This window comes from Argiope bruennichi, chromosome 4, assembly GCF_947563725.1.
Source record: "Argiope bruennichi chromosome 4, qqArgBrue1.1, whole genome shotgun sequence".
NCBI classification, from domain to species: Eukaryota; Metazoa; Arthropoda; class Arachnida; order Araneae; family Araneidae; genus Argiope; species Argiope bruennichi.
The window spans coordinates 102,444,256-102,462,026 of record NC_079154.1 but is presented as its reverse complement, the minus strand read 5'-3'; the positions used below and the strand labels follow the sequence as shown (position 1 = coordinate 102,462,026).

The 17,771-nt window shown below is 29.4% G+C and overlaps 1 protein-coding gene across 1 annotated transcript; it reads left to right on the top strand.

The window, feature by feature from the left end:
- The first annotated feature begins 810 nt into the window (after positions 1 to 810).
- Positions 811 to 12,600, top strand: LOC129966394 (uncharacterized). Its single transcript, XM_056080817.1, has 5 exons — positions 811 to 1,051; positions 3,708 to 3,876; positions 8,005 to 8,246; positions 10,869 to 11,042; positions 12,539 to 12,600. The coding sequence occupies exons 1-5, from the start codon at positions 811 to 813 to the stop codon at positions 12,598 to 12,600; spliced, it is 888 nt and encodes a 295-aa protein (XP_055936792.1).
- The last annotated feature ends 5,171 nt before the right edge of the window (positions 12,601 to 17,771 follow it).

The window sequence follows — 17,771 nt, the reverse complement described above, 5'->3', positions numbered from 1 at the left end:
TTACAAAAAAATCGAACTTAAGCTCGCACAGATAAGATACATCAAGCAAAAACTTTCAAATCCGCTGTTTTTTCTTTTTCTTTTTTTAAATTTCCAATTGTATCAAGAATTGTTGACATATAAAAAAATATTATTTGAGGTTATTTTTTAAAAGACTGTAGTGAATAATCTGAAATAGATAATATCGGAAATATGTGTAATTCTAATTGATAATTTCAGAAAAGATTGCTATATTATTATAAAACTAGTTAAAGCAAAAGTTTTCTAGAAGTCTAACACAAGTGCGATCCAATAAAACCAGCAATATAGTCCAGAAAAACGTCCACATTTTTTTAGTTCACCTTATTTGTCAATAAATGAAGATATTTTCAGTGACAATGATAGTCAAAGATAAATGTTTCTTTATAAATATCCAGTTAGAGTTGAGACTGATTCTAAAGCTGTGCAAAAAAAAACTCTTAATATCTATCACTATTAAAATAAATAAAAACATGATTTTGGGTACAACTTTCACGTGCTTTTGAAATCAGCCAAAATCAAACGAGCAGCAATTAAATAATATTAATAAAAAAGCACATTTTCAATATTTCTTCATGTTTATCAATAAATGAAGATATTAAACAGAATTGCAGTTTATTGCCAGTTGCAGTCCGAATGTTTTGATATCTTGTTTTTATTGTCTATGTATTATGTATAATTAACACAAATAAATTTCTGTGAAAAATGAAAAGCAGCAAAGAATCCCAATCAAAAGAGAAGACTGGAAATTTTGGATTTTTTACTTTCAAAAACCTGAACCTCAGAAAAAAAATGTATTCTTCAAATGAAAGACTTGCGGTTCAAGAATTTATGCATTCTTTCCGAAAAAGATTATCAAGCATCAAACCAAACTTCAGGCTTTTCAAATATCCCTATGCTGAATCTAATAATAAAGAATCAAATGATGATGAGAAAGAAACTGGTATATCGACCAATATGTCAGCTCTATTTGTAAGCAGTGCTATTACTGGCAGTGCTATTTTATATTTACCTTTGGCACTGAAAGAGTCAGGTAATATTTAATATTTTTTCCTCCTTTTTAATTTAGAGCAATATTAAAGGATTTATAGCCAGAAATAAAACCACCATAAAGGGATAAATGATTTCAAATAGTAATTGATAAGCGTCAATGTTTTCAAAGTAGTATGTGTTACCTTCAATCTGCACAACTGTTGAACCGAAGTTTAACCCCTTTCTTCGCCAAGATGTGATAGCTGGTTTTCTCTAGATTGGCAAACCTATTATCTTTCGCCTTTATTATGCGCTATGATTGGACATCTGCTCCCTCGGTTTTGAACATTTCGCAAAAGACAGCGCAAGACCGTTGTTGGCGAGTTGGCAATTTTTGAAAATTGCTCCAAGCAGGGGGTTAAACTCCGGTCGTGCCTATAACTGATATGATGAATTAAGACTCATTATATAACAACTTTCATTGCTATATATCTTCTACTATTTACTTTTAAGCCAAGATCGATTATATTTTATTTTTTTTCCGTTTTAAAATTGGCGATTTACTCTAAGCGTAAAACATTTGGAATTATCTGTATCAACAATGAAAATGTTGATATATGTGACTTTTCATTTATAAATCAAATTAAAATTGATATGATGAATTAAGACTAATTATATGATAATAACTTTTATTGCTATATATCTACTATTTACTTTTAAGCCAAGATTGATTATATTTTATTTTTTTCCGTTTTAAAATTGGCGATTTACTCTAAGCGATGGAAGCATACCCAACTTGAAAAAATGCATCTGCATATTCTTTGAATTGAAGTCTTTTACAAAATGAGAATATTATTTAAAAATTACAATTATTTTTATTTGCTGAAATTTATGTTCTGTTTCTAAAATACTGTTTTTGCTTTACTGCCAAATATATGAAAAAGTTTATGAAATTGCCTAAATACAAAATTTTTACATCGAATACCAGCTGAACACGCTATGAAAAGAACTGATAATCTAACTTTACTAAACGCCCACATTTTGAGATTTTTTGCTCAAATATGATCTTATACTTCATAGTGAATGAAATAAATTCTATACGTTACTTTTGTTCCAACATTTTTTTTCCTCAGCTTAAAAAAAAAAAAAAAAAAAAAAAAAAAAGATATTCTAATGTTTTAGTCGAATTATACTTTTCTTGTGGCGAAAATACACAAAAGCAACTTTGGTAGTTTAAGTTGTTGAGTTGTCTACCCAAAACTGTCTATAAGTTTGCACCCGGGTATCTTACCAAATAAGAGTGGATATGTAGAAGTTTTAAAAATGGTTTTCCACATTTCAATAAAAAAAATATTAATCTCAGAGGAAAACATTAAATGAAAAACTATAAATGTTAGAAATACTTATATAATGAGCTATAAAACATAATGGTAAAAGTTTAAAATTGGGTGCCCCTTGATTTTTTGGCGATTTTTTTTACGCCAAGATCGGCACCAAGAGGATTTTTCGGTCGGTGACCCAAAAGGAATGTCAATGGAAACAAAACATTAATGAAATTAGAAGTAGTGCTTCATTGCTAAAATTTGTCGCCAATTGAAGGGGCACCCAAATCTACACTAGAATCAACATTATGATAGCTTAATTAAATCTGGAATAAATATAAACCACCAGAAGTGATCATCCCAAATCTTTCTTTCTAATAATGATGTTATCTCCCGCCTCCCCTCATAAAATTGTGGATTTCAAGAAACACTGCGAATGTATTGAGTGGCATTGGCGAACAATAATAACGAAATGTTTATCTTTGGCGTGATTTTTACTAAATCTCTCGAGTAAATCTTGGCATTTAGCAATAAGTACCTGAAAGACGATTTTGGATTTTAGACGTATTATTTCAAATCTGTTGGAACCAGACTACACTTGTAGTCACAACATTTATAAACTAAATTTCATATATTTAAGTCATTGCACTTTTGAGTTATCGCGTTTACATGTGTAGCGATTTTGATTATAGCGAGGTCCGAACTCGCAATGTTTGGGTTCGTAGCCGAGTAACATGACCACTAGACAAAAGTGTTCACTCCTGTCTAGGAGCTGTTATCTGGTTTATAAAGCTCCTCCACACATGTTTGAAAAAATACAGTCAGACAGAAAGTCGACTCTTTGACGGATTATGTTCCAAACTGACAGTTATCTAAACTTTAAATGCTAACTCTATGTACCAAATTTTATTCATCTAGCGCTTTCGTTTTGTAATTCTTTATATTCGGACACCTGGAACAGAAATACCATATCCGAATGTATTTCGCTCAAAACTTGATCGAAATAAACAAATTTGGTGTTAATACCACATACCGAATTTCATTAGTCTAGCTCAAAGTAATTTTTAGTTACCTTTATAACGCCACTTCATACCCTGCTATTATAATTTCTTGATTAATATTAGGTAAACAGAAGTCGAGAACTAGCAAAGATTCCATTGAGATATGAGCATAGGGTTCAACCGACATTTAGTAGGTGAAAATCTCAAAAACATAGGTTTGTGTGAGAATTGTTGGAAACTGTAAAAAACTCAATATTTGGTTAAAAAACATAATTTCTTAACTGATTATTCTTGTTCTCATAATCCAGTGTAAAGTAAAATAAAATGCTATTCAATATATCAGCAAATGATTACTTTCAATTAACAAGTATAAACTTTATTATTTTTTTCAAAGGTTGGCTTGGTGTTTTTATGATCATAATTTGTGGAATAAATTCTCTTTACGCCGGTATGATTCTTGGATGGTGCTGGAATATCATGCAAGAATCGTGGCCAGAATATAAAAAGCCAAATGAAATTCCCTATCCAGAAATGGGACGAAGAGCTGTGGGAGACTGGATGAAGTGAGACTTTTCTTTTCTATTCATTTATAAGCTAGGTCTAAAAAGAGGCATAAAAATTCAATCTTAGCCAGGAATGATGTAGCGGTGACAGTAATAATAATAATAATAATACTAAAAATAAATAGTGAAATAATTTATAATTGAAATCCAAACAAAAGAATGAAATCCACAGAATTTATAATCCAGATTAAATAGAATGTTTAAAATATCATACCAAACCAAACGTGAAAGGGATTGTTTTATTTTGAAACTTTAGAAGGTGATAGGAAGCATGATTTGAAAAGTTTCACGTGGTTTTGGATTATTACTTCTGATTATCCTTTTCTTGGAATATTCATATAGTCGACTGAAAAATCCACAATATCCAATAGCTAGAAGTATGCTGGAATGAACCTAACAGGGCTCAATAACAAATATGGACGCTACATTTTACAAGAAAGCCCGACTATTCAAATAGCTAAAACATAGACAAAGCGTTTACAAAACAGCACTTCAAAGCAATGCAATGAACAGCAGGACACTGGCATAAATTGGTAATAAGCAACCGTAACAGCACACAATTTTCAAAGAGAATTCGTTTAATTACTAGTTTGAACTCAATTCGACTGCTCTCTCTCTCAAGACGGAATGAATACTGATTGACTCCTGAATTTTTGTAGTTTCCCTTACAGAGCACGTAAATTTCTAGAACAAATTATGTAACTCGAATCCTAATGGATCCATCACTAGATTCTTGTAGTTTCTAGAATCTTCGATTTTGTAGTAAAATATTCGCCAAGTTTCTGAGAAAAGGCCGAGAATGTTGATCCGGCATCCATTAAATATCAGTTAGAGCTATTTGTAAAGCTATCTACAGTACCAGGAGATTACCATTACCAGATTCATAACAATACTTTATTTGTTCCTTTAAATATTATTAGAGAAATTAACAGAAGTTTATGAAGAGTGAGTACGAAAATGCTTGTAGTACTTGCTAATTGAAAACTTATGTAAAGTTTTTTGTTGCTAAAAAAACATCTCCACCCACCCACTCCAAATAGAAAGACACAAAAACTTTTTTAGTTTCCTAATGGTAATTTTATATTTTTATTTATATTTTTGATTAATTTGGATGCTTTTGTTTCATTTCCGAACGGAAGACAGAAATATATCTTGTTTTTGTTGATATTTAAATTGTCTATTTCACTTGTCAAGTATATTTTTATATACTAAACATACAATTCATTATTTGTTATGCCCTATACAGAAATTAAATTATGTTTTTTTAATTAAAAAAGTCTTTTATTTTTAGACCATGATATTCCTCATAGTAAGCCAATAATATAAATTGCCCTAAGTAATTCTAGCTTTTAGGATTAATTTTTATTTTCTGTCACTTATATGATTAAAAAAATTTGTCAATACTTTTATTTTTACTTCACCTAGATATATGGTCATGGTGTTTTTAATTGCAAGTCAGGTAGGAACTTGTATCGTCTATTTTGTTCTGATTTCCAAACATATAGAAGCAGCTTCGTCGGAGAAACTGAAATTTTGTTACATGATGATCTTGGCATTGTTTTTGATTAGTCCTCTTACATGGTTCAGAACACCCACAGAATTTTGGTAAGACATATGTATTATAAATTCAAATAATTTGCATTATTAAAGTTATTTTTTGAACGCCATTTAATGTACCATCACAAAGGTATTGTACTTCCGTTTTAATTTAACGATAAAATCACTCCTGCTTTAAATTAACAAATTATAAAATCTTTACTTTTTTCAAATTGCAACGAACTGTTGGTTCAGCCTGAAGAAGGAGAATACGTTAACCAAAGTGTTTAAATGTAAATAATTATCTCCTTCTGCTAATGTTTATAATTCTTTTTGATCGACGCCACTTTGTGAACAAGATTTAAGCAATTTCCTAAATTTCCTTTTACGCTGTAAAATCGTTCTTGGTATCTAGATGTCAAGATAAAGAAGTGAAACTGCACGAGGGATTCTTTTTCGCTTACAGTTAGTGGATTTAAATGTTCAAATTTAAAAACTACGAAAAATAAAAAAAATATTATAAATTTTTGTATTTTTAATGATTTTTCAAAATTTTATGAAATTTGAATTTTTATTATTGCAAGGTAAAACTTTTTTTTTTAAAAAAAGAATTCACTATTCAAAGATAAGTATATAACAATTCGTATGACTTACATATAAAGTTTTGAAATGATGGTAGAAAATATTTCTCAAATACTCTCATGTGAAAAAATTCACTACATAAAGGAGATAATCATGTAATGCAATAAATAAATCTTTTCGCTACAAAAAAGTGTAAATTGGAAAATTGATACAAATAAAACATATTAATGAAGCATGAGTTGAAAAATGATGAAAAATCGAAACAAGATTATATCATTTAATAGAAATAATTGATATATATATTTAAATTGCAGATCCTAGTATTTCTTTTTAAAATTTGAATTATTATTGTAATATTAATATTAGAAGAAATCTGTTTTAATTAATATTGAAAAAATAAATAGAAAAATGTAAGCAAACTCATTTTTTTGCATTTTTACAATGTGTATGAAAAACAATTAAATACGAAAAAAAATTTTCAATTAAAAAAAAACTTTGAATTTCAATTTTTCAGTGTTTTTGATTTGCTTCCTTTTTTACAATGAAAAGGCAGATAGATGTAATAACGAAAACGTGCTCTTCAACGCCAGAGAGATCTGAAAAAAACCCCCAAAAAACATGGAGATGCGTAAAAATCTCGAATTCGACTTTTTTAAAAAAGCAATTACAATACTTTCCTATCGCATACTTTCAAATATGAGAAAGCAATACATTCTTGAAAATTTGAATTCATCATAAAGAAAAGAAGATTGTGATTGTGTAATTTTTTGAATTTTATCAAAAAATACCGTTTTATTAAAATTTCAAAATGAAAATTCTCATAGATTCAATGAAACGTCTAATAAACGTTATTTGATTTTAAAAGAAAATAAATTGTTTTAGAAAAATTCCATTTTTTCCGCTTTTTATTAGAGTTCAAATAATTACGTGAGATATTTCCATCTGTAATAACAGCAACAACAACAACACACACAAAAAAAGAATCCTTAAAAATTAATTTTTTAAGAATTCCATTGGAAATGATTATAAATTTTAAGAAGGAAAATGTTATAAATATTCTATCTTTAAAAAAAAGCTGTAATATCTTATCTAAATATTGGAAAAAATGTGAAACATCTTTAAGCGTTTTCGAATAATTTTAAATATGATTATTGAAAAAGAATGTTTCAAGACTTTCAGGTTCTACAGGGAATTCTGGCCGAGATTATATTAGACTGCTTCCATCTGGAAGTTTAAACAAAACTTATCGCTAAAAAGAGAAACACTCAGTTATAAATGCATAATTTTCAATAAAAACCAAAAATCGGATATTTTTAAATTTTTGCAGCCGTCATCACGATTAATATCATTTTCGATATAAAAAGTTTATTTAGTTGATCTCAAAATTTGTATAAATTTATTTATTTTTACTTTCGCACCTGTAAAGAATATAAAGAGAAAAATATATTTTCTATTAATGCATTTTTCAAATACATTTACAATACATTTTTCTGCTGCTATCTTTAACCTGCCTTTTTAATCTAGTGCATAATAATTTTTAATGAAATTTTTAAAATTATTTTTTGATAAATTGATTGAATAAATTTAATTAAAATTACCGTTATTCACACAATGGAAGTAAAAGAGGACTCGTGATGGATAATTAATAATGATTCAAATTCTGAAAACGCTTTGAATTTCTTTTTTTAGCAATACAACATGCTGTTACAAATATCATTTAAAAATATTTTTAAAATTTTTTAAAATAGGATACCACAGGATATAATTGAAAAAGACAATTTGGATTACTTTTGTTCTTCAATATTTGCGAAAATTACAATAGAAAATTACCAATTTTGTCCTACATTTTTTAAGTAAGCAACAATTCTCTTCGAAATATATTTAGTAGCTATAAATTAATGGTCTTTCTTATAGAGATGTTAAAAAAGACATTCTCTATTATTATTGTTCGATATTATAGGGAAAGTGAAAAATAAAATTGCTGAAATGGTTTTGATTTTTCTTTTTCAGGTTTATGGCTATTATTGATGTTTTTTGTTCATCGTTTTTCATACTTCTACTACTCATTGGTTTCTTTTTCGACAAGGAAAGAATAGGCCCAGTGAAGTATCCGCCACCAACATTTTCAAGTTTTACGATGTCTTTCGGTTCTTTGATGTTTTCGTATGCCGGGGGTGGCGTGTATCCTACAATACAAAATGCCATGGAAAATAAAAAGATGTTCCCTCAGTCTGTATTCACAGGATTCCTTTGTAAGAATCATTATTATACTTTTTTTCATTTATTCTTCAAATATGCACCCTTTGAACATTAAATGTCTAAAGGCTATACTTTTAAAATAATTGTTATAATCAATATGCTAAAACTTCATGAGGATGTAGTTTCAAAGTTTCTGCTGATTTTACGAAAATTGTCGTCTAATAAACCAGCACAAGTGGTTTCCCCAAAACTTTCTCGCATACTCTCTAATAAAGCTGTTATTCCAGAGAACGCCTTGCATGGATTGGCGCTCAATGGTTATGAAATATTAACCTTTAGTCTGAATTTGGCTCTTTTTCTGAATCTATCGAGTGATCCTTGGCGAGTGTTTTGGCGATAAATTCCTGGCATGCGGACAAAGGTAGCCAAAATCGCATTTGGGTTTCAGTCGTATTCTTCCTAACCGACCGAGAGAAAAATGAGACACTGAGGTACGCTTGTAGTCAAAAAAATCACATACCAAATTTGATATATGTAAGCCATTGCATTTTCGAGTTATTGCATTTGCATGCTTCTGAAGGTACAGACCAGCAGAAGATCAACCCTTTGTTGTATCTGGCTCAAAATTTTATAGGCGTCTATATTAAAGATATTAAATCTATTTACTGAATTTTGTATATCTAGCTCACTTCGTTTTGTAATTATTGTGCTAACTTGTATCGAACATCAGGACAGACAGACTTACTCTGAACAGATTTTACATAAATTCTGATAGAAATTTATGGATTTGGTTTTAATCCTGCATATCAAATTTCATCCATCTTAACTCAAAGCGCTTTTTAATTATCTTTTTCATAGACAGGCAGACAGGCGGACATTTTCTAAAAATGTGTTTTTCGAACTCAGGAAGATCTAAAACGTGGAAATTCATCAAAATTTGGAATTCAAATTTTTTTAACATTTGTTCTATATTAGACAACTCTGGTTGATTAGTTTATTCGTCGTAATTCTGGTTTTCCTAGTTTTTAAACTATTAATATGAAGCACGCTTATTTAAAATTTCACTTCGGTTTTTTAATATGGCAGTAAATATGAATATAATGGAATGACAAGCGCATGCGATGGAATGATTTAATGGAAGAGTAAATTGGATTAAATTCATCCTGACAATAAAAAACATTGTTCAATAATGTGTGTCAAATCAAATTAAAAAAAATATTAAAATTATTGGAAAATAAAGTACGGAAGTGAAACTGATATCATTAAAGGTAGCTTCTTTAATATTTATAATAATGTAAATATCGTTTTTTAGATAACGTTTTTGGAAGATATAAATGTGAAACAATAAAAATTTACTTAGTTGATAACTGACATTTTAATAAACTTATAGATTTTTGGAAAGCTGATATGCCCTTAGTCTCAGGTGCCGAATTTCAATGCGATCGTCTTCTTTACATATATATACCAGCCATCTTTGGAAATCGTTTGTTTATACAAGGCATTAATAGAATTACACTGCGGCATTTAGTAACGACAACCTATTTTGATGAATTACATCTTGCGCAATCAAATGGAAAGTACTATTATAAAATATATTAAAAGAGAAATCTGATTCGTTCCCAATGCGCGCAAAGAGAAAAAAAAATTAATTGGCAAAACCGGTCTGATTGTTGAATCTGGAGGCTGTGTCAACATTTTACTTCACGATATCTCCAGAAAATAGAGAACGGAAGGGAGGGTGGCAGGTAACCAGTGATGACATATTTAGACATCACGAGCTTTCGCTTTCAAATAAAATACAGATTGGTTAAATTTGTAGATTCTGTCATGATTTTTTATTTATAGAGACTGCACCGTGAAATAGAATTTTTTAAATTTTTCTTGAAAATGAAAGGCTTTGAGGGGAGGGGGGGGGGCAGGTGAACGTTGATAACATATTTAGGGTTGATGAGTTTTCACGTGAAATAAAAATTGACGAAATCAAACAAGTGGTTGGGACTGAGGAACTGATTCATTTATTTTTTATTTTTTATTTTAAAAAGTTGGATTGGCGAATAGATTTGGCGAAATCGATCATTTGGTCTGCCAAAGCTTCATTTTGTGATACCTCTCCTTAACACACGACCTTCAGGACGATGAAAGGCGGATGATCACTAATGGTATATTTAGCATTCAAAAACTTTCCACTTAAAAAAATGTCTCGAAATCGACACAGCGGTTGCGGCTGCGGAATTCTGTCGCAATATTTTTCTTCATAGAAAATGTACAATGAAATATTATTTTTAAAATCGGCGAAATCTTTTTATTACTGTAAACGGAGGTTGGAGGAGGGCAGTTGATCTTAATTACTTATTTTTATTACTGTAAACGGAGGTTGGAGGAGGACAGTTGATCGTAATGACCTATTTAAAGGTCTAAAGCTTTCATATGAAACGAAAATTTTCAAAATCGGACCAGCAGTTCTATTTTTTGGCTTTCCTTATTATTTTAAATGTGTAGAGAGATAATTTAGTACACACACACACACACACACACACACACACACACACACACACACACACACACACACACACACACACACACACACACACACATATATATATATATAATTACTGTATTTTATATTTTAGTGATCTTTATACTCTACGTACCATTTGCAATACTGGGATACGCAGCATATGGTCACAGTTTGGGGAGTGATATTACACAGACCCTTGAGAAGAACGAAAATTTAAAGGGTCTTGCACATTTCTTGCAAGTTCTAAGCTTAACCCAACTTACGACGACACTCATCATATATTTGAATCCAACGTTCCAGATTCTAGAATATCTGCTGGAATGTCCTAAGCGTAAGTATGAACAGTATTATATGCTGTTAGTTAAAATCGGGTGCGGTCTTACTTAAACTTTCTTGTATACTCTCTTATAAAGGCGCTAAGCAACATAACATAAAAATTGTGAATCATCATAATGATTGTGCACATCACGAGTGTCTAGATTTTTATGTGCAGAATACTGCACATGAGCATTTTGTGCTTCATAGTATAATGAAAAAAATCGAGTGTGCATTTTGAATGTATTTTTCCGGCCAAAGCATTTAAAACCAATACTTGAAGCACAGCTATAATCTTGATTAATACCAAATTGTATTTATCTCAATTGCTGAGTTTTTGAATTATCATTTTTACAAGCATACGAATATACAGACAGATAAATGGTCAACCTCTTCATAGTTTGGTTCAAAGTTTTACAAGAAACTATGGTGTAACTGCTAAAACAGTGTGCCAAATTTTATTTATTTATTATTTTATTTTTTTATTTATTAATTTTTGCAAATTTTTAATTCTTGTATTCATTTGTTCTCAGAGAGATGCAAACAGATAGCACTCTCAATAAAAATTGTATAAAATTGTATAAAATTTTGCAAATTTTGTGTAATGACCACATACAAAATTTCATCTGCCTAGATCAAAGTGTTTTTTGATTTATCGTGACTTACAGTAGAGATTTGTCGAAATTTGGAGTTCGAATTGTTTGATCATTACAATACTTTCTCTTTATACGCTTTGTGAATGAGAAAATAAAAATAAATTAACTATTAATATTATTAATATATTTAAGGATAATTAATGACCGTCTGAGTCGCCTGGATGAATGTTTGCAAAAATTTTCAATTAAGTATTTTAAGTAACTGCGTTTCTTAAAAACTTTTTTAACAAAATATTTTTTGTTTGAAATTTGATAGTTATATAACTGATACTATAATAAAAGCTTTATGCCGTTCTGTTCATTTTACTATGTAGGTCTCTTATTTTTTGTCAGCTACAGTAAATTGACCTACTATCTTTAAATTGAAGCGGAAGTTATAAAACTTCAATTGATAATCCCTCGCCCCATTTTTTTCTTTTGCTAAAACCAAACATGTTTTTTTTTTTTTTTTTTTTTTTTTTTGAAAATATGAGTATAGAAAACAAAATCGTCGAGTTCTGAAATTTCATAGGCACAAAAGGATATTTTTTTAAAAATAATTTATTCAATATTTCAAGAATTACTGAATAAAAATTCATCATAAAATTCAGTTTCTAGCTTTACTTTCAAAAGGATTTAAATGGTATAAACAATAATATTTCATTTTGCTTCAATCAAAAAATGTAGTTGTCATAAAACTATGAAACCTAAATGTTATTCACTTCTTTGGTCCTAAATAATCATATTTAGTGAAATATTCTTGATATTCCAACTCCGGAATCAAGAAAAAGTTTCTATTTTCAACGATCAAATCTCACCGGGTAATGATATTTTGAATATCACTATTTTAGGACAATCAACAATTTCTTAATTTTAGGTAAATCAACCTTGAGGAAACTCCTGCAATTGAATGATTCTTCGAGACGGCCAGGGGAGTGACCTAAAATTGGCGTTTTTATAAGATAGTATTTTTAAGATATTCGAATTTTGATAATTCCTTCAATTTTACTAAAACGCAGTATCGGCCTTACATTTTATTTAAAGCTAGCAGCCTTTGGTGACCAGCCGGTTCGCCAATCTTAATGGTCGTTAAAATTTTAATAATTAAATATATTATGCAATTCCTACTTTAATAGCTTCTTCATCAAAATATTTTAAAACTTCAAATTTTGATAGTCATATAATTCACTCACAATATTATAAAGGCCTCCAGTCATAACGTAATATGTATCGCTCTAATTCTCTGTTATCTCCCGTAGAATTTATGCTTTTAATTTAAGTGGAAATGATTAATTTGCAATTAATATGATAATATTTTTTACTGAAACAAAGCATTTTTTTTTGTAATATGATTACTGAAAACAGTCACTGAGATTTAAACTTTATGGGCACTAAAGAATATCTTTCTTAATTTATGTATTATTTCAAGAATTTGTCAACAAAATTTTCTCAGATTCATCATGAGCAGATCGATTAATTAACAATGTTTAATTTTAAATGCATCAAACACTAAGAAAATAAAACGAATTGTTTAAAATAATCGGTTTAAAACAGGTTAAAAAAAAACTACTTAAAAACGACGTACTTAAAACTATAAGCATATACAAAAAATATGTAACATAAATACAATTTAATTACAAAAGCATGCAACTAACCTAAAAATAATTTAAATCAAATCCCCAATCAGTCACAACAATCAGAACACAATACGCATGCGTTAATTCTCAACGCCAGTTACGGTAACGCAAATGCGTGAATTTTTCTACGCCAGTTGGGGTAACGCTATGCAGATTAGAAATTTTTAATTTAATTTATTCTGTGTTATTTTAATTCAAAAGTACTTCAGAATGAATCTGAATGATCGATTAATTAACAATCTTTAATTTTAAATGCATAAAACATTAAGAAAATAAACTGAATCGTTTGAAATAATCGGCCGAAAAATGTTTACCCTAGCTTCATTACTGTTGGGAAAAAAAAAAAAAAAAAAAAAATTGAAGCCTTACTCATTTGGCGTTGGGGAAAATAAAAAGAGTTTTTAGCGGGAAAATTAGTTTTTAATTAATAATTAAAATTCTAATTAAAAATTCAAAAAAAGGGACCCCAGGTTCACATTCCCGCCCTCCAAGGTATACATGTACCAAATTTGGTAGCTGTAAATCAAATGGTCTTTTCTGTAGAGCGCCAACACGCACACCCACACACACATTGAGCTTTATATAAGTATAGATAGATATTTCAAGAAAATTTTACTATATATTATTCTTAAGAACAAAGATATATATATATATATATAATATAAACTTTGAAATTCATTAAAACATTTTTTGGCTCAAATTGCATAAATTAGTACTCTTTATTTCATTTTTCCTGTTAGATGTATATGCCTAATACTAATTGTTTGCAAGCTAGATGTTAGATTAGATTCGACATTCTGTATATCTATACTTATATAAAGCTCAATGTGTGTGTGTGTTGGCACTCTACAGGCCAGACCATTTATTACAGACGACCTACAGCTACCAAATTTGGTACATGTATACCTTGGAGGTCGGGAATGTGCACCTGGGGTCCCTTTTTTTGAATTTTTAATAAGAGTTTTAATTATTAATTAAAAACTAACTTTCCCGCCAAAACATCTTTTCATTTTCCTCACCGCCAAATGAGTAAGGCTTCAGTTTTTTTTCCAACACTAATGAGGCTAGGGTTAACATTTTTTCGGCCGATTATTTCAAACGATTCAGTTTATTTTCTTAATGTTTTATGCATTTAAAATTAGAGATTGTTAATTAATCGATCATTCAAATTCATTCTGAAGTACTTTTGAATTAAAATAACACAGAATAAAGGAAATTAAAAATGTATAATCTGCATAGCGTTACCCCAATTGGCGTAGAAAAATTCACGCATTTGCGTTACCGTAACTGGCGTTGAAAATTCAAGCATGCGCATTGCGTTCTGAATGTTAACAACTCTATTTTCAACGGAAGCGGAATTATTTTTAGTTTAGATGTATGCTTTTGTAATTAAATTGTATTCATGTTAGTTTAAGTTCATCGTTTTTTAAGAAATTTTTTTTTACCTGTTTTCGACCGATTATTTTAAACGATTCTGTTTATTTTCTTACTGTTTGATACATTTAAAATTAAATATTGTTAATTAATAGACCTGCTCATGATGAATCTGAAAAAAATGTGTAGACAAATTCTTTAGATATTACATAAATTAAGAAAGATATTCTTGAGTGCCCATAAGGTTTAAATGCTCAGTGACTCTGTTTTCAGTAATCATATTACAAAAAAAAAAAAAAAAAAAAAAAAAAAGAAAAGAAAAATGCTTTGTTTTAGTAAAAAATATTATTATATTAATTGGAGATTAATCCTTTCCACTTTAATTTAAAGCCTAAATTCTACGGGAGCTAACAGAAAATTAGAGAGATACAGATTACGTTATGACTGAAGGCCTTATAAATATTATGAGTGAATTGAAATGTGAAGTTTTAAAATATTTTAATGAAGAAGCTATTAAAGCAGGAATTACATAAAATATTTAATTATTAAAATTTTAACGAACATTAAGATTGGCGAACCGGCTGGTCGCCAAAGGCGGCTAGTATACATATATAAACCATGTTGACCTTAAATATGATAAAGTTAATAAATTAATAATATTAAAAATTTTGCAGAAACCTTTTTCTTACAATTATCTTTTTAAACAATATCATCGCCATGTTTATTTCATTTCTTACAGATATATGGTGAAAATTACGTTTTTTAGTTTAATTGCTGTAAGAATTTAAACTTTTCATTTAAACTTTTATTAACATGATTGCAACAGGGTGATAAAAACGAATTTTCCTCATACACGATCATCCAAGTTAATTTTTTTGTGCGTAAAATAAATTGACGGAAAAAGTGCTTAAATATGTTTAAATTGCTTAATATGAGGAAATATGCTTAAATTGTTTTTAAAAACGAATTACAAATTGCAACCTAATTTATATGTTAAGACCAGCGGGAGTGATTTCTTCAAAACTTTCCCTCATAGCCTGCGGTAAAAATGTTACCACCTGTATGGAATTGGTGCACAATAACTATGGAATATTAAATTTTGGCGGGAATGAAGCATTTTTACTAAATTTATCGTGTGAATTTTGGCGATTAATCCCTGGTATACTGTTAATAGTATTCGAAAATCGAATGTGTGTTTTAGACGCATTTTTACCAACCGATTGAAACAAAAATATGACACAGAACTTCATTTGTAGTCATAAAATTACTTACAAAATATTTCTTCTACAAATACCGCCAATCAATTGTAATAACGCAGCGCATTTAAGCGTTAATTCAGCAGCTTGCTTGCTGTCTAATCATCTCTTTGTCGTTTCCTTGTCGGCGACTCCGACTACTCTCTCACACGACTTCGACGCAGCTTGAGAGTGTCTGTCTTTTATAGTTTCGGGGGGCGGGGCTAGAATCTTCCAGACCAATCAGGACATCTCTGGGTGTATGTCGGTTTCCACTGGATGGATCGTGAAACTTCTCGAACTTTCCAGTATGATCCATTTTGTCGCCAAATTCATCGCCAAGCCGCCAAATGATTGCCAAGTTTGGTACTCACAGAACAGATCTTGCAACAGTCTTTCTTACGATGACACTAGTCATGCCGGTTAGCAAAATTACAGATTTGTAACAATATATTTAAATCATTGCCTTTAGAGTTATCGAGTTTACATATCTCTGAAAGTACAAACAGACAGATGATCATTTCCCAGTAGGATCGAACTCAAAATCTGAGAGATATTTACTCTATAGACAGAATTTTATTTATCTATAGCTTAAATTAGGATGTTACCTAACTTTCCCTTTTGTAGTTATTGTGTTAACTAGATAGATAAAATTCATTGCACACATTTAAAATCTATAGTGTAGATACCTGCCAAACTTTGAGCCAAATCCAACGACAGGTTAACTGTCTGTCGGTCTGTACTTTCAAAAACATTTAAACGCGACAATTCAAAAATGCGATGACTTAAATCAGTGGTTCTTAACCTTTTTAAGCCGCGACCCAAATTTGAGAAATATATATAAAAAAATCTTCAATCCTACGATGATGATTTTTTTTAAACTTACAAATTTTTTATTTATTTTTTTAATAATAAAGATAAACAAAAGTACTTTTCGATCCAAGGAAAATTTAATTAATAATCAAGTGTTTTTAATAATTTTTATTTACCAAATTAAAATATATTTATAACTTTTTGAAAATAATTGACATTTTAACTTGTTCCTAAAAAAAAAGAAATATCAATACATATGTTAAGTTTTTTAAATTTTAAATGCAAGTATTTTTTGATCTTATTAATCACATTCATTTTCGATTGTTGATATTTATTCAAGTCATCATTTCTAAAATGTCTGAAATTTGGTGTATTACTAACTTTTTTGGTTCGACTCAGCGCGACCCAAGAAATATGCTTCGCGACCCAATTTTGGGTAGCGACCCATAGGTTAAGAACCGCTGACTTAAATATATCAAATTTAATATAGGATTTTGTGACTACAAAATGCAGTTTTGTGTCAAATTTTTATTTCGATAAGTAGCAAAGCCAACATTTGAATGATCTGTAATTCAAATTTTATCTCATTTGAACAAATGAAATAGATTCCAGAACCTTCTGAAATAGGAAACTTAGTTTTTCCTAACCCTGTGTATACGGCAGTGTCAAGAAGAGAACTATTCCAACCGGTTTTTTCTGCGATTTATTAAGAAATCTTAAATAAAATCGGGGCGGAGCAAATAAATGTGTATTTCTTAAGCATAAAATAACCGCACTTAAATATACTGTAGAAATATAAATTATATTTTATTTTTTAAACAATAGTCTAAAATGTCTAAGTAAGTAAATTTCCATTAAACATAGAGAATGCGATAGCATTTCGCATGAAAATTAGGCTGACACGTAGTTTAAGAATTTTTAAACTCTTTGTCGAAAACATTACACCGTCTACCTGGTATTCATTATGGTTGCAGTAACTTATATTCAGCCAAACTTTAAATTAAGTTTATGTATATAAATGTAACCTAACATGAAAAATTCTTGGTGCACA

Bases quoted from the DNA above. Each gene is read 5' to 3' on its own strand.
- LOC129966394 (XM_056080817.1), top strand. From the start codon at position 811: ATGTATTCTTCAAATGAAAGACTTGCGGTTCAAGAATTTATGCATTCT. The intron at 1,052-3,707 runs GTAATATTTAAT...TTTTTTTCAAAG, and splicing joins TTTGGCACTGAAAGAGTCAG to GTTGGCTTGGTGTTTTTATG. The intron at 3,877-8,004 runs GTGAGACTTTTC...TTTCTTTTTCAG, and splicing joins GCTGTGGGAGACTGGATGAA to GTTTATGGCTATTATTGATG.